This window comes from Pristiophorus japonicus, chromosome 20 (genome assembly GCF_044704955.1).
Source record: "Pristiophorus japonicus isolate sPriJap1 chromosome 20, sPriJap1.hap1, whole genome shotgun sequence".
In the NCBI taxonomy this organism is placed as follows: Eukaryota; Metazoa; Chordata; class Chondrichthyes; family Pristiophoridae; genus Pristiophorus; species Pristiophorus japonicus.
In genome coordinates this window covers 18,647,672-18,668,677 of record NC_091996.1, presented here as the reverse complement: position 1 = coordinate 18,668,677, position 21,006 = coordinate 18,647,672, and the positions used below count along the sequence as shown (strand labels likewise).

Below are 21,006 nucleotides of genomic sequence, written 5' to 3'. Positions count from 1 at the left end.
CTTTGCTTCCTGTCTGACAACCAGTTCTCAATCCATGTCAGCACACTACCCCCAATCCCATGTGCTTTAACTTTGCACATTAATCTCTTGTGTGGGACCTTGTCGAAAGTCTTCTGAAAGTCCAAATATACCACATCAACTGGTTCTCCCTTGTCCACTCTACTGGAAACATCCTCAAAAAATTCCAGAAGATTTGTCAAGCATGATTTCCCTTTCACAAATCCATGCTGACTTGGACCTATCACGTCACCTCTTTCCAAATGCGCTGCTATGACATCCTTAATAATTGATTCCATCATTTTACCCACGACTGAGGTCAGTCTGACCGGTCTATAATTCCTTGTTTTCTCTCTCCCACCTTTTTTAAAAAGTGGGGTTACATTGGCTACCCTCCACTCGATAGGAACTGATCCAGAGTCAATGGAATGTTGGAAAATGACTGTCAATGCATCCATTATTTCCAAGGCCACCTCCTTAAGTACTCTGGGATGCAGTCCATCAGGCCCTGGAGATTTATCGGCCTTCAATCCCATCAATTTCCCCAACACAATTTCCCGACTAATAACGATTTCCCTCAGTTCCTCCTCCTTACTAGACCCTCTGACCCCTTTTATATCCGGAAGGTTGTTTGTGTCCTCCTTAGTGAATACCGAACCAAAGTACTTGTTCAATTGGTCTGCTATTTCTTTGTTCCCCGTTATGACTTCCCCTGATTCTGACTGCAGGGGACCTACGTTTGTCTTTACTAACCTTTTTCTCATTACATATCTATAGAAACTTTTGCAATCCGTCTTAATGTTCCCTGCAAGCTTCTTCTCGTACTCCATTTTCCCTGCCCTAATCAAACCCTTTGTCCTCCTCTGCTGAGTTCTAAATTGCTCCCAGTCCCCAGGTTCGCTGCTGTTTCTGGCCAATTTGTATGCCACTTCCTTGGCTTTAATACTATCCCTGATTTTCCTTGATAGCCACGGTTGAGCCACCTTCCCTTTTTTATTTTTACGCCAGATAGGAATGTACAATTGTTGTTGTTCATCCATGCGATCTCTAAATGTCTGCCATTGCCCATCCACAGTCAATTCCTTCAGTATCATTCGCCAATCTATCCTAGCCAATTTACGCCTCATACCTTCAAAGTTACCCTTCTTTAAGTTCTGGACCATGGTCTCTGAATTAACTGTTTCATTCTCCATCCTAATGCAGAATTCCACCATATTATGGTCACTCTTCCCCAAGGGGCCTCGCACAACGAGATTGCTAATTAATCCTCTCTCATTACACAACACCCAGTCTAAGATGGCCTCCCCCCTAGTTGGTTCCTCGACATATTGGTCTAGAAAACCATCCCTTATGCACTCCAGGAAATCCTCCTCTACTGTATTGCTTCCAGTTTGGCTAGCCCAATCTATGTGCATATTAAAGTCACCCATTATAACTGCTGCACCTTTATTGCATGCACCCCTAATTTCCTGTTTGATGCCCTCCCCAACATCACTACTACTGTTTGGAGGTCTGTACACAACTCCCACTAAGGTTTTTGCCCTTTGGTGTTCTGTAGCTCTACCCATATAGATTCCACATCATCCAAGCTAATGTCCTTCCTAACTATTCATTAATCTCTTTAACCAGCAATGCTACCCCACCTCCTTTTCCTTTTATTCTATCCTTCCTGAATGTTGAATACCCCTGGATGAGGGCCTTGGTGAGGCCACACCTTGAATATTTTGTACAGTTTTGGTCTCCTAATCTGAGGAAGGACATTCTTGCTAATTGAGGGAGTACAGCGAAGGTTCACCAAGTTGTCTGGATAATGTTAAATCCAAGGAAGAGGCATATAAATTGGCCAGAAAAAGCAGCAAGCCTGAGGACTGGGAGAAATTTAGAATTCAGCAGAGGAGGACTAAGGGTTTAATTTAGGAGGGGGAAAATAGAGTATGAGAGGAAGCTTGCAGGGAACATAAAAACTGACTGCAAAAGCTTCTGTGAAGATATGTGAAGAAAAAAAGATTAGTGAAGACTAATGTAGGTTCCTTGCAGTCCAACTCAGTGAATTCGTTACGAATTCCGAATATTAACTGAATGGTGACAGATTAGGAAAAGGGGAGGTGCAACGAGACCTGGGTGACATGGTGCATCAATCATTGAAAGTAGGCATGCAGGTACAGCAGGCAGTGAAGAAAGCAAATGGCATGTTGGCCTTCATAGCGAGGGGGATTTGAGTATAGGAGCAGGGGGGTCTTGCTGCAGTTGTACAGGGCCTTGGTGAGACCACACTTTGAGTATTGTATGCAGTTTTAGTCTCCTAATCGGAGGAAGGACATTCTTGCTATTGAGAGAGTGCAGCGAAGGTTCACCAGACTAATTCCTGGGATGGCAGGACTGACATATGAAGAAAGACAGGATCGACTAGGCTTATATTCACTGGAATTTAGAAGAATGAGAGGGGATCTCATAGAAACACATAAAATTCTGACGGGACTGGACCGGTTAGATGCAGAGGAATGTTCCCGATGTTGGGGAAGTCCAGAACCAGGGAACACAGTCTAAGGATAAGGGGTAAGCCATATAGGACCGAGATGAGGAGAAACTTTTTCACCCAGAGAATTGTGAACCTATGGCATTCTCTACCACAGAAAGTTGTTGAGTCCAGTTCATTGAGATATTCAAAAGGGAGTTAGATGTGGCCCGTTACGCCTAAAGGGATCGGGTGTATGGAGCAAAGGCAGGAGTGGGGTACTGAAGTTGCATGATCAGCCATGATTATGTTGAATGGTGGTGCAGGCTCGAAGGGCCGAATGGCCTGCTCCTGCACTTATTTTCTATGTATCAACTGCAGAAAACACTCACCATTGACTTCCATCATGGTGCCTGTGACATAAAGGGACTGAGCGTAGAATAAGAATTTCTACCAATTATTTTTTTTTTAAATGTGCCTAGGGACTGATTGCAAACCAGTAATCACATTATCTCATCCACGTTAGCTATCAACCTCCTTTCTTCTATGGTTCACAACAACACATTTCGAGTAAGCATGAGATACTTTATAAGTAATAAATACGGAACAGGCTTTATTGATGTACAGCACTGTGATCAGCCTAACTGTATACAGAGAGCAGCTTTTTGGTTTCTCTATTTTTCAAGCCCTCCGAAGAACTGTTAAAAACCATGCTCCATTTTACGTCATATTTTGCCTACATCAAAGATGCATGTCACAGATAAGACCTCCATGATGTGTCTCTTCCCAAATCCTTTGAAGACAGTCTATTCATGTAAACAGCATTCCATATAATAGCTGATGGATTCCTCTACCTAAGTTTATTACCCAAGTCCCTAAAGTTACATTTTAATCACTTTAATGGCTGACGGCATTACTATCATGTATTTCTTTGCACAAGCACTTTACATATCAGAAGATAAGATATGCATTCCTCTCAACACTTCAAAGCCATCCTATTTATATTGGAAAGTCTATTGCTCCATGATATGAAGAAATTCAACTATTAACCCCCAAGATATCCAACATCAACCCTCTAATCAGATGAATACCCTGTAACCACTTCTAGTTATCCTCTACACAATGCACAACTGACTATATTCATTCTACTGTTAACTTACATTGAGAGGCTGAGGGTTGATCATTTATATAAAAAAATAGATTTTTGTTAACTATTATGTATTTCACTATATTCAATGCTGAATGAACTACACAATGCAATGCCCATATCTCACTATTTAACATACAGGAAACTATTACTGTACTATATTTCATCTATTTCCTTGTCCTATTATTAATAAGGCAGCATCTTTCAAAGTTATTTACTGATTTGATAATGTGTTTTTATTACCTAAATAGTTGCATGTAATGTAGAACAATACTGTAATTCTCAATATTTCTCACTCATCTGTTCTGAAAGTGCAGACTTTGTTGTTGGCAACACTTTGCTACCTCGTGTGTGAGGTTGAACGGTGAGTATTGTCTGTATATTAGATGACAGCAGAGAGCCCCTGACTTTGGTCATAGCACTAGAAGTGGTTACAGGGTATTCATCTGATCAGAGGGTTGATGAGATATGTTGGATATCTTGGGGGTTAACAGTTGAATTTCTTCGTATCATGGAGCAATAGACTTTCCAATATAAATAGGATGGCTTTGAAGTGTTGAGAGAGGAATGCATATCTTATCTTCTGATATGTAAAGTGCTTGCGCAAAGAAATACATAATAGTAATGACGTCAGCCATTAAGAGGCAATTCGCCGCATCTTTGACACAGCAAACTAAAGCTAATCCCAATGCCCCACTCTTGCCCAATAGAACCATGGAGGTTTACAGCAGATGTCCACAAATGCATACTTTCAGCGAGGGTCGGTATATAGTGATCAAGAGCTGGAGCCCTGGCTGAGATCATTTGAAGTGCCCCCACTGCCTGCCCAAATGATATCAGCTGAACAATCGGGGAAGCCAGAACACTACTGTTTACAAGATTGAAGAAGAATAGACGCCAGAGATTGAGATAACAAAATTACAGTTAAAAACTGATAAAATAACCTGGCTGAAAAGTAAAGATTGGAAAAGCTGGTATTGTGCTTTGGTTTTGTTTAGAAGAATGATTTGTTCATCTTTTTGAGAATGTAATAATTTTTTTTAAGGAATTTTGCCAATATATGCATTCCCAATTAAAATGAATGAAGAAATCGGAAATCCAGCAGCAAAGTAAAAATGAAGTTATTTTTCCAGGAAATTCAACTGTTAAAGGGTTAAAACTGTTTTGTATTTGGTCGACCTTGAATATCGGTACAAACTTCTCTGTTTAGAATCTTGTGGCGTGCCGAGCTTCACGTACATGTTGTTTTATATCCTCATCCACGGGTTCCTTACCAGCCATGTATTCTATCTCTCACTGCTGATTTTTCTCTCTCTCTCTCTCAGGTGACTGATCATGCCACTACAGCCCTGCTGCATTACCAGCTGCCTCAGATGCCAGACGTGGTTGTCAGGTCTTTCATGGTGAGCGATGTACAATTGGAAATGAGTGAGAAATCTCCAACCTGCCATTTACACTTTAAAGTGAATCCCCTAGCTAGGTGACAAACAGCAAATATTTAAATTTTGCACGTATAATAGGTCCCATTGTGGGAAGTTTTGTATCCCGCCCCCTTCCCCTTGCAGACAAATGCTTGACTTCAGCTAGCAGGTAGTGTTCACGTCCCAAGTGAGTGCAGGTTTTGTCAGTCAGCTCCCTTGTAAATTGCTAGATAATCACACTAAAGTGCCATGGGAGAGGACAAAGATCAACATTACCAGACTTCTTTCTCTCATACTCCCACTCAAATTGTATGTATTACTAGCAAATGATATAGTGGCCTTGACAGTGTTTCTAGAGAATCATCTGTCAAAACCACCTTACAATACAAGAGATACATATGGTGCTGAGCAGCTTCGAGAGCTAATGAAAGAAAATGGTGGTTATAAGAGGATCCTGTAGAAAACTCTAAATACTAATTCATTTTAATTGTTTATTGTATAAAAGCTGATGTCTTAACTACTTTGAGCTAATTCTGAACACTATCGGTGCCTACTGCTCTTCACGGCAACTGTTGACGTTTGATATCCCAGTTGAGTAGTTCATGGGAGAGAAAAATTATAGAAATTTATAGCACGGAAGGAGGCCATTTCGGCACATTGTGTCCGCACTGACCAACAAAGAGCTATCCAGTCATTAAGTCTTCCCTATGATCACTACCATCAGTGCATCTGCATTTTTGAGCTAGTGGCAAAAAATGTTTCTCTAATTGCTGATACGCTCTGGAATATCTGACATGTTAGTACTGAATGATTTGATTCCAGAGAAAAATATATAAATGATCATTTGGTTGCAAGAGTCAAATGTTCTGAGTCAAAATAACTTGGAGGAATGAAATGCAAAGAATGTACTCAGGACTGAGAAATTCTAAAGGTTCTGTTTTAACCAGGGACCCTTTCATTATCTGAATTTATAAGCTACTTGGATCAAAGAATCATTTCCAGTTTGAATCAAATCCATGTCACCTCATTGCAAATGAAAGAAATGCTGAGATATTCTGGGTCTACTGATCATCTCTCATCAGAGCAGTCACTTCTTGCTTGCTTCCAACTGTGCAGAGCCTCTGCTGGCAAACAACTCTCAAATCATCTAAAGGTGCTCTTGCTGGGCCACATGCCTGTCTGAACCCACCCTGCCAGGCCACACATCCATCTTTGCAACGACAGATCCGACCAAGATTCCTGAAGGATCGAGTCTCGCACGACACTTCCTGGATTTTAAAATATGTTTTTCCTCCTCTTTGGACCACTCTGCCCCTCAATAGCTTGCTTCCTCTAAAGGGAGCTGTGGAGGAGTTTCCATATACCCTGCTGTGCCGCCCTGCTTGGTGGCTCAATGCAGGCATAAAAAGAGTGATCTTATTTAGGGGGACAGGGGGAGAAGAAACTTTAAAATGTTATCCCTGATTTACAAAACTGAAACTTCTCCCAGCCAGTTTAATGAGCTCTAAAAGAATAGAATTGAAGAGTTTTTATGACCATGGGGCATTTTCCAATTTGCAATATTGTGTGTGCGGGGTGGGGGGCGCAGGAGAGGAGAGGAGAGGAGAGACAGACTAATTACGCTTGCATTCCTGTTTTTTTACTTTGATGAGACTGTGTTACAGTACCAGTGACTGAGGGTTAATGCTGGGTTTAATTTTGAGTTATCTTAAAAGAAAAGGTAATTTGTTTCATGCTGTTTTCATTTCAGTGGTATCATATTTAATAATAATCTGATCAGTGAGATTAAAACACAGTAGTTCAGGTCTTTGGAAAGAGCTCTCATTCACCAATGGGATCCCTAAGGGCTTTACTGAAACTTAACTTTTCACTAACATCTTGCTTCAGAAGGATATGCAAGTTATTAATGAGTGCTTCTAGATTGTAAGTGCTGTGGCTGGAGTCCCACAGATAAAACAATTAATTAAAGATAGCTTTATAAGCAATAAACAGTCCTGAAGTTTGAATCTGAGTAGGATTTGTATATTTTAGCTGTGCCAGCTTTGTTGTAATTGTGTTCTCGCTAATATGAGACATGGAGCAATGCCAGACTTTTCTACTTTTCACCAATATTGCCATCGGTCAGTGACCAGTCCAATACAGTACCCAGACTTTCCAGGTCAGTGCCTCAATAGTGAATTTGAATCCCAAAGGACAGAAGCCACCAACACTCCGAGCATAAACATGGTATTGTGTTTGACTTACCCTCCACTCGTTCTAACCTGTCAGTCCTAATTTTGACGGCACTTTTGTACTGTGGACATGTACCCTCTTGGAACTAGCTTGATGTGTTTTCTTCTTTATTTTCCGGAGAAAACGCTGCATCTTAACATTTTACTAAAATAGTTTTCCCTGGTAAATGAATGAAAGCTATACAACGAGCAAGGTGATTCGTAGGACATGTACATGCTATCAGATTTCAACAAAAAAAAAGTTAGTTATTTGTAAATCGCTCCTTTGATTAAAGATAAATCCTCCTCGTATTCCCATTACTTTTGTGTGCAATCATAATAAGGCAGTTCCTTTGAAAGCACAATATTCTTAGATGTTGTTGTATATGCAATAACTGTTAGACTGAGTACTGTTTAACTCCAAGAGGTATGCTTTATTAAGGCCCAAAGTGACTAATATACAAAATGGCTGGCCTTTTATACTTGGGCTGCGCACACATGCGTGCAGCCCAATGGCCTCCAACAGTGATGCCATCTAGTGGCTAGTGATGCCAAAAGTACATACATGACAGAAGTGCTAGTAGATTTCTATGATCTGGTACAGGTCAAAAATCCCTTCTGACTTTTCATTTGACTATTTACAATGCATGGTGGGATGTGAGCTAGACAGTAGTAAAAGTCCAAGTGGTTCCAGTCAGTCCTGCAACCTGTGTGACTGCTGTATTCTGATTTGTGAAGCAGGAGTTATACAAGTGAGGAGTACATTGTCCACTGTCTGTGCTAATCCTCTCTGCTAATCGATGAGGCAAGTGATGGAACAGCACAATGACACTGTTCAGCTATCCATTTACACTAATTAAATAACTGATTTCCTGTTATCAGACACAGTTCCTGAATTGGTATCTTGAGTGTGGTTCCATTATCACCTAGTAGCAAGTGGCCATTCTGACGGTGAGCATCAGCAGGATGTGTTGGACTGGGGAGAAGAGTCTAAACCAGTCCTCACCCAAAATCCATATGTCTGCATTTCCAAGAGGGGTTTCTAGGCAGCGATCAGGCTGATTTTCTGATAAACCAAGGGTGCTGCACCCTAATGTCCACCCCAGTTAAAATTGCCTTCCTCATCTATATAGCTACTAGCTGGAGAAACTTCCCCAGGCTTCTGGAGGAAGCTGTGATACAATTCACAATCCTCATGTGAGTGTTTTCCTACACGTCATATTTAAACTACTTTCTTCGCACATCTAATTCAGTGTGGCGGATGCCTTTTTCTTTACCTTTTGAACAGGTAATAAAAAGCTTTTTAAGGTTCAAGTACTGGAGTTTTCAGCTTTGTCTTTCATTGCCAAAAGCAGGACAAATCCAATCTGGCCAATTACCATCCCATCAGTCTACTCTCAATCATCAACAAAGTGATGGAAGGTGTCATCGACAGTGCTATCAACCAGCATTTACTCACCAATAACCTGCTCACCAATGCTCAGTTTGAGTTCTGCCAGAACCACTCAGCTCCAGACCTCATTACAGCCGTTACAGAAGAGCTGAATTCCAGAGGTGAGGTGAGAGTGACTGCCCTTAACATCAGGGCAGCATTTGACCAAGTGTGGCAAAAAAGGAGCCTGAGTAAAATTGAAATCATTGGGAATCAGGGGGGAAACTCTCCATTGACTGGAGTCATATGTAGCACAAAGGAAGATGGTTGTGGTTGTTGGAGGTCAATCATCCCAGCCCCAGGACATCGCTCCAGGAGTTTCTCAGGGCAGTGTCCTAGGCCCAACCATCTTCAGCCACTTCATCAATGACCTTCCCTCCATCATAAGTTCAGAAGTGGGGATTGTTTGCTTATAATTGCAGTGTTTAGTTCCATTCGCAAGAAAATGAAGCAGTCCATACCCGCATGCAGCAAGACCTGGACGACATTCAGGCTTGGGCTGATAACTAGCAAGTTACATTCGCGCCATACAAGTGCCAGGCAATGACTGTCTCCAACAAGTGAGAGTCTAACCCACCTCCCCATGATATTCAACAGCATCACCATCGCCGAATCCCCCACTATCAACATCCTGGGGGTCACCATTGACCAGAAACTTAACTGGACCAGCCACATAAATACTGTGGCAACAAGAGCAGGAATTGTGAGTGTCTCACCTCTTGACTCCCCAAAGCCTTTCCACCATCTACAAGGCACAAGTCAGGAGTGTGATGGAATACTCTCCACTTGCCTGGATGAGCGCAGCTCCAACAACACTCTAGAAGCTCGACACCATCCAGGACAAAGCAGCCCGTTTGATTGGCACCCCATCCACCACCTTCAACATTCACTCCCTCCACCACTGGTGCATCATGTCTGCAGTGTGTATCATCTACAAGATGCACTGCAGAAACTCGCCAAGGCTTCTTCGGCAGCATCTCCCAAACCCGTGGCCTCTACCACCTAGAAGGACAAGGGCAGCAGACCCATGGAACACCATCACCTGCAAGTTCCCCTCCAAGTTGCACACCATCCTGGAGCACTGTGGGAGTTCCTTCGCCATGAGGACTGCAACGGTTCAAACCGGTGGCTCACCACCACCTTCTCGAGGGCAGTTGGAGATGGACAATAAATGCTGGCCTTGCCAGCGACGCCCACACCCCGGAACAAATTTAAAAATATATAACTATTCAAGGTGCTCTGAAATATTGTCGTTTCTTTTATGATTTTGATTTTATTAAGTTTTAAAAATATATAAGGGACAATTTTCCACATTGCTGATTTTGGGCGCAGTTCTAGAGGTACGTCTGATTTTTTTTTAAACTGTGCCCCAAAAAAGTTGCAAGTTTTGCCGTAATAAATTTTGAGTTTGGCGAGGCACAGATTGTCCTTAAGCTCTATGGGGCTCTGCGCCAAAAAACTGAGGTTGCCAGGGTAACGAGGAACACACTGTGAAGGGCTGAGGCTGGAAAGTGAAACATACACAAGACATAAGCAATTGTCTTAAGCAATTAAGCAATCCTATCCCGGGCCGAAAGGCCCCCCTGCCCCCGAGTGCTGGGGCTGTTCCATTACAGCAAGAATAAACAGGCACAACTGCTATTAGTTGTATCAACTGAGCTCTGTTTCATTTGAAGGATGTGCTTTCCATCGGCCTCGACTGCCTCTGGGCAGCTCATTGTATAAATAACAGCAGCAACTTGCACAAGCACCTTTCTGTTTTTGCCCCAAGCCTCTTCACATGAGGAGGTGCCACACTATCCCGGGCCGAATGGTCCCCCCAGTGCCAGTGCTGCTCCTATCCCGGGCTTCTTTTGAAGCCGAGCGCCGAACTCCTGTGTCCGGCTGAGGGAGCGATCCTGCCGGCTGGCGCTCCGACCCTGTGTGCCTCGAGCCCGGTGAGCAGAGGGTTCGGTGGTGGGGTGGAACTTCAAGTCACAATTTCCATTTACAACTGGAATAAATCTAGTTTCTCTCTTCCCTCTGCAAAAAGAAACATGTATCATGCAGTTGTCTATGAAAGTAATGTCTTCTTCCCTCCCTCCAAAACCTAACGACTCCGCTAAAACAATGGTGTCTTCTCTGCGCCAATTTTCTTAAGGTTACCGTAAGGTTTTTCAGAACGGTGCGCTGTGCGTTTCTTAAAAAATGGTAGTGGACAAAACTCGCTTAAATGGCCAAAAATGGCGCAGCGGCAAGTTCCGCCCCCAGTGACGTCAAAAAATCGGGAACTAAAAAAATCGGTCGTTAGATGGCGCAGAAACTTTGGCGAAACTTGCAGATTTTAGTTTGCTCCAAAAAAAAACAGCGGACGCCAAAAAAACCAGCGCTGAATGGTGGCAAAAATAGAGGGACTCCTGTTTTTAACTTCAGAATTTCTAGTTTATTTTTAAACTTTACATCTCACAAGTGGAGAGCTATAAAAGAATCGAGTGAAACGTAATTGTGCACAAGGTGTTATACATGTTTTAAAACTGCTGAGAGCCTTTAGTTGAACTGCAACCTTCCTTTTGAAGGAAAAGTAAAAATATTTATCAACGTTAATATTAGAAAAGGAAACGGCAGTGAAAAATGCTCATCTTCTGTTTCTCTTGTTTTTTTTACCCCTCCAGACATGGTTGCGAAGCTACATTAAATTATTCCAGGCTACGTGCCAGCGCTGTGGAAAATTTCTTCAGGATGGACTGCCTCCCACGTGGAGAGACTTCCGCACACTCGAGGCTTTTCATGACACTTGCAGACAGTAACATCCAGCTCACTGCCTATGACTGAAGATCACATCAGGATACGGTGATGCGTACATCACCGAGTTCGGCAGACTTTGGTTTGACGTGTCCGATTTAAGGATTTGAACTATTTCCTGCAGGGAAAATTATCTTCCAACCCCTTTATTTTCAGACAAAATTATTTTTAGTAAAATACCTCAAAGGGGTTAAAGTAATGATGCCTTCAGGAAGGATAAGAAAATCATTCAGATTTAATATGCTTTTTTTTTTAAGGGACAAATTAAATTTAAAGGCATAATTTACATGTGTACATGAAAACTTTATTTTTGGTATGGATTTTCTTTTTTTATTCTCCCACATTCACACCATGTTCCTTGACTGAGAGGGTCAAGCCATCTCACCAGTACCACTCTTGGCTGTCTCAGTGCAAACATTGATCAGATCAGAAATTCACTCAGCTCTCCCATTTGTGCTTTATAGCAACTGTCATTTTTTTCTTTATATTTTTATTTGTCACAAATATTTGCATAATTTCTTGTTCCATTCATCACCTCGCTATAAACTTTTGCAGTATTTTCATCCCACTGACTGGTTATTTTATTAAATAGTTTAAAGTCATTTGTCAGGCCTGGTAACTACAGCAATAAAAGATTACATTCCCAACTACAAAACCCAAATTCCGATCTCATCCTTAACTGACATTCACACGTCACCTTCCCGACCATCTGAGGGAGGGAAGGAAGGATGCTTCAATAGCAGGGCACTCACATATTGAGCTGGAATTTTGACGTCCGGGGAAATTAATGTTACTGAATGATTTTTTTTTTCTATTTGATCTGCAGACAGCTTATGAGGGAGGGGGGAGTATCTTCCAGCCATGGGGGCATTACTATACTTTGGCATAGAGTTCCGGACTGGCCCCAGAGTTCTCTGAATGGTGTATTACCAATCTTCACCTCTTTTTTTTTTTTAGAGACAGCAATCTGAGACCAGGCTAAATTATGGGATCATGATAAAGCATCATATTGTGATTTGGTCCATCTCCTCTCACAGAAGAGTCTTCTAAGGTTGAAAATAGAGATGTTGTCCAGGGAAGGGCTGCAAAATAGGTTTGCACGCAATTCCTCGGGTTCAGCCAGTTCTTTGAATCAAAAAGCGAGGATTACATTTATACTTTAATTTTTAATCCACAAACTCTTGCTTCTTCTAATGGACCATTGTGACCACTCAAGTGTTTCTGTCACTTGAAAATGACGTGGGATGACATGGCAGTGCTTCATGATTCAGCACCGTCTTGAAGTGAAATGTTATTTTAATGGTTTACTGTCCTTCTAGCAGGCAGACTTGTTACATTTCTCATCCTGTTATAATCAAGTTGTATTTCATGTTTGCTTGAATGTGAACTTGGTTTTCAGCACTCCCACATCATTGCAAATCGCTTTGTCAGTTTTGTATGCCTACAGTGGAATTTTTTTTTAAATAGTAAAATTAAATCAACTGATAGTCATCTACTTTAACGATCAAGCACTTGGCTCAACACTTGTGTCACTTGGGTGACTTTTACATGTTCGCAGCCAGGCAGTTTAGCCCCACGTAACAGTAATATATTCCATCCCACAAAGGGGGTTATTGGCTTAATCAGACTCTCTATCCAGTCCTTTTCTACACATAATGACCAATTGTGGAATAGAATCTTTAATTATGGAAACGTTGGTGTCCCATGTTGTCTTGTCCTGGCTGAAGGAGGTTGTGCGCCAACTATATATGGAACTTTTTTGAAGAAGAATTATTTCCAAATCAGACATGCAGTTGAAATGACTTTAATTTCCTGTTGCTGATGTATAAAAACTATACACGTGTGAATTATCACCTGATAGTTGGACAAGGCTGCCGATGTTTTCAGGCATCATTCTATCCTATTGAGTAAATGGAATATTTAATAATCGTGCTGGCTGCCAAATATGGATCCACTTGATCAAAATATCTCTCTTGCTTCACAAAGCTAAGTACAGAATATAGAGGCCATTCAGATCATCAAACTCATCCTTCCATAGAAACCCTTGATTCCCTTGAGACAGTTAACTGCCTCTTGAACAATGATAGCGTTTTCGCTTCGACTGCCCTACCCAGAAGTCAATTTTGCCTATTAATCACTCTTTGTGAAGGAGTGCTTCCTGACTTTAGCACTGAACTTGCTATTTTACCATTTGTGCATTGTCCAACAGTTGTGGTTTAACTTGAGATCATCAGGATTAAAGTTCTCTCTTCCACACAGCAATATATATCTCTAGAGAGCCCCCACTCAGTTCCCTCTTTTCAAAGCTGAAGAGTTCAAATTTCTCTAAACTTGTTGCAGTTGTGACTTAGTCGTTTCACATTTGTGAAAGGACATCAGTAACTGACCGACACTTGTGAAATACCTTTTCTAGGGGGAGGGCGAAGGGTGTTGAAATCAAATAATTTTATCGACCTCTTCTTGACAGAAGAGGGAATGTGCTTTCCACACAACGAGAAAGTTGCAGGTTTAAGACTGCAAGTCACTTTAACCTATCTCCCACTGTCTGGCTACTGTGGTGTTAGTACTTTGTAGGTCACTGGGTGGAGTTGTATGTGTAAGGAGGAAAAAAAAAAAATCAATATCCGCCTGTATGATTTGAAAAGGTTTAATAGTGGCTGTGGGAGAGTCAACAGTAGTTGAAGGAGGATACAAAGAGGCGAGTACGAGAAAATGTGAAAAGAAAGTACTGATAATCTATTGTGTTCCGACACAGATGAGACTGCACACAGGGAGGTTAAAGTAACAGTGACCTCAGTCTTTATTAAGACACTAGAGAGTGAGGAACAGGCCCTAGGAGGCCGGCTTATATACAGTGCTCCCAAGGGATCCCAGCATCCTCCTTACACATACAACTTCAGGGGATGCACTCCCTGGTGGCGGAACATGGGAGTGCATGCTTTACAGATACACAACATCACTCCCCCACCCCGCCCCCACCAAAGTCAAAGTGAAAACTATTTACAAGGTGAGGCAGTCAGAAGCCTTTCTTTCCCTGGTGGACCGCCTTGCTACAAATGTCTGTTCTGGTGTGTTGGCTGTGCCCTCGCCGGGCTGGCGTGTTGTTGGCCCTGCAGGGCTGCTGGGTGAGCCTCGCCTTGCTGGGCTGTTGGGCGTGATGGGTTCGATTTCCTGGTCCGGGGTGGTCTCGTTGATCCTTTTGGTGTGTGTTGTGGGCTCGAAAAAGGTGGTGTCTGCTGTGGGTTGTTCAGGGCAGTCTGTGAACTGCTGTCTCGTTTGGTCCAGGTGCTTTCTGCAAATTTGTCCATTGTCTAGTTCGACTACAAACACCCTACTCCCTTCTTTAGCTATCACCGTGCCCGCGATCCACTTGGGGCCATGTCCATAGTTTAGCACATACACAGGGTCATTCAGATCAATTTCCCGTGACACAGTGGCGCGACCATCGTTTACATTTTGTTGCTGCCACCTGCTCTCTACTTGATCATGCAGGTTGGGATGAACCAGCGAGAGTCTGGTTTTAAGTGTCCTTTTCATGAGTAGCTCAGCCGGGGGCACCCCTGTGAGCAAGTGGGGTCTCGTGCGGTAGCTGAGCAGTACTCTGGACAGGCGGGTTTGGAGTGAGCCTTCTGTGACTCGTTTAAGGCTCTGTTTGATTGTTTGTACTGCCCGCTCTGCCTGCCCATTGGAGGCTGGTTTAAACGGGACCGAGGTGACATGTTTGATCCCATTGCGGGTCATGAATTCTTTAAATTCGGCACTGGTGAAACATGGCTCGTTGTCACTGACCAGTATGTCAGGCAGGCCATGGGTGGCAAACATGGCCCTCAGGCATTCAATGGTAGCGGTGGCGGTGCTTCCCGACATTATTTCACATTCAATCCATTTTGAAAAAGCATCCAGCACCACCAGGAACATTTTACCGAGAAACGGGCCCGCATAGTCGACATGGCTCCTTGACCATGGTCTGGAGGGCCAGGACCACAAACTTGGTGGTGCCTCTCTGGGCGTGTTGCTCAACTGAGCGCACACGCTGCATTGCCGTACACAGGACTCTAAGTCAGAGTCGATACCGGGCCACCACACGTGGCATCTGGCTATTGCTTTCATCATTACTATACCCGGGTGTGTGCTGTGGTGATCCGAGATGAACGTCTCCCTGCCCTTTTTGAGTAGCACTACGCGGTTATCCCACAACAGGCAGTCTGCCTGAATGGACAGCTCGTCCTTTCGCCGCTGGAACGGCTTTATTAGCTCTTGCATTTCATTGGGGATGCTGGCCCAGCTCCCATGTTTTTTTTTTACACGGGACAGCAGAGGATCTTGGCTGGTCCAAGTCCTAATCTGACGGGCCGTGACAGGTGATTTATCATTTTAAAACGCTTCCATGACCATCGACAAGTCTGCGGGCTGCGCTACCATCAAAAAGTTTGCAGGCTGCCCCATTTCCACCCCCGTGGTGGGCAACGGTAGCCAACTGAGAGCATCCGCACAGTTCTCGGTGCCTGGCCTGTGGCGGATGGTATAGTTATACACTGATAGCGCGAGTGCCCACCTTTGTATGCAGGCTGAGGCATTAGTATTTATCCCCTTGTTTTCAGCGAACAAGGATATGAGGGGCTTGTGATTGGTTTCCAGCTGAAATCTGAGGCCAAACAGGTACTGATGCATTTTCTTTACCCCAAACACAAACGCTAATGCCTCTTTCTCAATGATGCTGTAGGCCCTCTCGGTCTTAGACAAGCTCCTGGAGACATAGGCGACAGGTTGCAACTTCCCCGCAACGTTAGCTTGTTGTAATACACACCCGATTCCGTACGACGACGCATCTCATGCTAGCACAAGTCTTTGACACGGGTTATATAATACAAGCAACTTGTTGGAGTATAAAATGTTTCTGGCTTTCTCAAAAGCAATTACTTGTTTTTTTCCCCATACGCAGTTTTCACTTTTACGCAATAACACATGTAGGGGCTCTAAGACTGTGCTTAACCCCGGTAGGAAGTTACCAAAATAGTTGAGGAGTCCCAGGAACGACCGCAACTCCGTGACATTCTGTGGCCTAGGCGCGTTCTTGATAGCCTCTGTCTTGGCGTCTGTGGGCCGAATGCCGTCCGCCGCGACCTTTCTCCCCAAAAACTGCACTTCTGTTGCCATGAAGACGCATTTCGACCTCTTCAGCCGCAGCCCTACGCGATCCAGTTGCTGGAGGACCTCCTCCAGGTTTTGTAGGTGCTCGACGGTGTCCCGACTCGTGACCAATATGTCGTCCTGAAAAACCACCGTGCGTGGTACCGACTTGAGTAGGCTCTCCATCTGGAAGATTGCTGCTGCCGACTGAATTCCAAACGGGCATCTGTTGTAGATGAACAGTCCCTTGTGCATGTTGATGCAGGTGAGGCCCTTCGAAGACTCCTCCAGCTCCTGCGTCATGTAGGCCGAAGTCAGGTCGAGCTTGGTGAACGTCTTGCCTCCTGCCAGCGTCGCAAATAGGTCGTACGCCTTAGGTAGCGGGTATAGGTCTTGTAGCGAGAAACAATTAATAGTTACTTTATAATCGCCGCAAATCCTGACCGTGCCATCACTTTTGAGTACTGGAACAATCGGGCTGGCCCACTCGTTGAATTCCACTGGGGAGATGATGCCCTCGCGTTGCAGCATGTCCAGTTCGATTTCCACTCCCTCATCATGTGGGGTACCGCTCGCGCCTTGTAGTGAATGGGTCGTGCCTCTGGGACCAAATGAATCCGCACCTTCGCCCCGGAAAAGTTTCCACTGCCTGGCTCAAAAAGGGAAGGAAATTTGTTAAGAACCTGGGTACATGAGGCCTCATCGACATGTGATAGCGGTCGCATATCATCCCAGTTCCAACGGATTTTGCCCAGCCAGCTCCTTCCATGCATTGTGGGGCCATCGCTTGGGACAATCCAGAGTGGCAGTTTATGCACCATGCCCTCGTAGGTGACCTTGACCATAGCGCTGCCCAGGACAGTGATGAGCTCTTTGGTGTACGTTCTCAGTTTCGTGTGGATGGGACTCAGGGCTGGTCTGAGTGCCTTGTTGCACCACAGTCTCTCAAACATCTTTTTACTCATGATGGAGTGGCTAGCGCCAGTGTCCAGTTCCATGGCTACGGGTAAGCCATTCAATTTTACATTTAGCATTATAGGTGGACATTTTGTCGAAAATGTGTGCACCCCATGTATTTCAGCATCTGCCTCCTCTCTCTGAGGCTCGAAATTGCTTTGATCCACCATGGACCGATCTTCCTCTGTCACGTGGTGGTTAGCAGGTTTTGCAGAGCTAGCAGCTCGTCTGCAAGCTCGTTGGAGGTGCCCCATTGTTCCACAGCTCTTGCAAACATACCCTTTGAAGCGGCACGAACAGGCTGAATGTAAGCCTCCACAACGCCAACAAGGTGTGAATTGCCTTGCATTCATCCTTTGTTGTGGACTCTGAGTCATCTGGGTCACCCTGCGGCCTGCTGGCAGTTGCAGACTCGTGGTTTCTGCCCTGTACATTTCTGCTCGCAAACACAGTTCCAGTTAATTTATGAACATTGCTAGCACTTGTGTGCTGGGAGATTTGTTTGGTGTTATCACTGGTGGACATAAACGCCTGTGCTATCGCAATGACCTTACTGAGAGTCGGTGTCTCTACAGTCAAAAGTTTTCGGAGGATGGTCTCGTGGCCAATGCCCAGTACAAAAAAGTCTCTGAGCAATTCACATTGTCCTGCAAGTCTCCTTAGCTCGGCAACGTCATGCGCCACTTCCTGACCCTCAGATCGCTGGCACGTGTAGAACCAATATCTCGCCATCAGCACGCTCTCCCTCGGGTTAAGATGCTCCCGAACCAGTGTACACAGCTCTTCATACAACTTATCTGTGGGTTTCACTGGAGCCAGAAGATTCTTCATGAGGCTGGAGGTCGGTGCCCCGCAGACCGTGAGGAGGTCCGCTCTCCTTTTTGCAGCTCTTCCTTCTCCATCCAGCTCGTTGGCTACACCCTCGCCCTCCGAGAACTTCTCCAGGATGTCCACAGTTTGCTGCATCTTTGCGTTGGATTCGTATACTCATCGCCAGTTATTATGTTCCTGACACAGATGAGACTGCACACAGGGAGGTTAAAGTAACCGTGACCTCAGTCTTTATTAAGCCACTCCAAAGTGAGGAACAGGCCTTGGGTGCCGGCTCATATGCAGTGCTCCCAAAGGATGCTGGGATCCGTTGGGACTTCAGGGGATGCACTCCCTGGTGGCGGAACATGGGAGTGCATGCTTTACAGATACACAACATCATCAATGCCCTTTAATGGGTTTGTCTAATCCAAACCCTTCCACGAGTAATTGTGATTCTTAACCATAAATCTCTTGCTTCACAAAGCTAAGTGCAGAATACAGAGGCCATTCAGAGCATCAAACTCTTCATTCCATAGAAATCCTTGATTCCCTTGTGACAGTTAACTGCCTCTTGAACAATGATAGCATTTTTGCCTCGACTGCCCTACCCAGAAGTCAATTCCGGCTATTAATCACTCTTTATGTGAAGAAGTGCTTCCTGACTTTAGCACTGTTGTAATGTAGGAAACGCGGCAGCCAATTTGCGCACAAGCAAGCTCCCACAAACAGCAATATGCTAATGACCAAATCAAGGAGACTAAACACCAATTAACCTAGATTGGGGACAATTGGCAGGCGTGTTTGCATTTTGTTAATATTTGAGGAAAAGTATTTGTGACATTACAATAAGATTTCTTTGACAACAGATGATAAATGAAAATTAAATGCTTACATACGAACAATGGCAGACAGGTAAAGACCATCTGGTCCATCGAGTCTGTCCCACACAATTGCGATACCTGCTTTTATGATCTTATTTCTTTTAATAATCCTGTTATTTTCATCTTTGATACAATTTTCATATGACTTCAAGACAATTATCTGGACTTGTCCTATACTTAACATTACTACCTTTTCCTGCATTAATACAATTAAGTTGATTAATGAATTTCTTTTTTTTTTAAAAAGGGCATTCATGGCCATTAAAAATCACGTTATAATGCTGTGGTGCTGTTGAAATCCAACTACTTCAGCCTTATGGATCACTGTCAAGATTATGTCCATATGTGCAAACATCTCATTAGAGGCACTAATGAAAACCTTGTGGATCTCATTAAACAGCTGCAAGTTGTGCAAGGCTTTATGAATGGACTTGGAAAGAGAAGGTGTTGAATCAAAGGAGCGATTTAAAAACAAAACCTAAAAGTGCAGTAATCCAGTCCAAAAAAACACACACCGAAGAATTACAGAATTATATAGCATAGGAGGCCATTCAATGGGGAATTATAGTGCTAGAGCACTGGTCTGAACAAAGAGACCAGAACCACTCCGATCCAGCCCTCATTGCAGTCTTAGTCCAAACATGGCCACAGCTGAATTCCTGAGATGAGGTGAAAGTGACTGTCCTTGACATCAAGGCAGCATTTGGCCGAGTGTGGCACCAAGGAGCCTGAGTAAAATTGAAGTCAATGGGAATCTGCAGTACCTGGAGTCATGCCTAGCCCAAAAGAAGATGGTAATGGTCGTTGGAGGCCAATCATCTCAGCCTGGACATTGCTACAGGAGTTCCTCAGGGCAGCATCCTAGACCAAATCATCTTCAACTGCTTCAACAATGATCTTCCCTTCATCACTAGAGGTACTGTATTGCTGATGATTGCACAGTACTCAGCCCCATTTGCAATTCCTCAGATAATGAAGACTTGATTTGGATTTTTTTACATAGCGCCTTTCAAGACCACTGACGTCTCAAAGCGCTTTACAGCCTATGAAATACTTTTGGAGTGCTCCCACAAACAGCAATGTGATAATGACTAGATAATACGTTTTTTGGTTATGTTGATTGAGGGATAAATATTGGCCAGGACACCGGGGATAACTATCCTGCTTTTCTTTGAAATAGTGCCATGGGATCTTTTACATCCAATTGAGAGAGCAGACTGGACCTCAGTTTAACATCTCATCCAAAAGACGGCACCTCTGACCATGCAGTACTCCCTCAGCACTGCACTGGAGTGTCAGCCTAGATTTTTTTTTTTGTGCTCAAGTTCTTGGAGTGGGACTTGAAGCTACAACCTTCTGACTCAGAGGCGGGAGTGCTACCCCCTGAGACACAGCTAACACTGAAGCTGACATGAAGCAGTTCATACCCATGGCTGCAGTGTGTAATATCTACAAGCTGTACTACAACAACTCGACAAAGCTTCTTCGACTCCACCTAGAAGGACAGGTGCAAGGGCACATCATCACCTCCACATTCCCCTCCAAGTCACACATCACCCTGACTTGGTCATGTATCACGGTTCCTTCATTGTCACTGGATCATAATCCTGGAAGTCCCTCCCTAACAGCATAGAATCATAGAAATTTACAGCATGGAAGGAGGCCATTTCAGCCCATCATGTCCGCATCGGGCGACCAAGAGCTACCCTGTCTAATCTCACTTTCCAGCTCTTGGTCCATAGCCCTGTAGGTTACTGCACTTCAAGTGCATATCCAAGTAGT

General features: G+C 43.9%; 1 protein-coding gene across 1 annotated transcript in view; it reads left to right on the top strand.

Moving 5' to 3' along the window:
• The window catches only part of med27 (mediator complex subunit 27), a 343,086-nt gene extending 330,204 nt beyond the window's left edge, over window positions 1–12,882 (top strand). The window contains exons 7-8 of the mRNA XM_070863373.1: window positions 4,925–5,002; window positions 11,314–12,882. Of these exons, the coding sequence (XP_070719474.1) occupies window positions 4,925–5,002; window positions 11,314–11,448 (213 nt within the window). The 3' untranslated portion in view covers window positions 11,449–12,882. The remainder of the gene's footprint in view (window positions 1–4,924; window positions 5,003–11,313) is intronic.
• The last annotated feature ends 8,124 nt before the right edge of the window (window positions 12,883–21,006 follow it).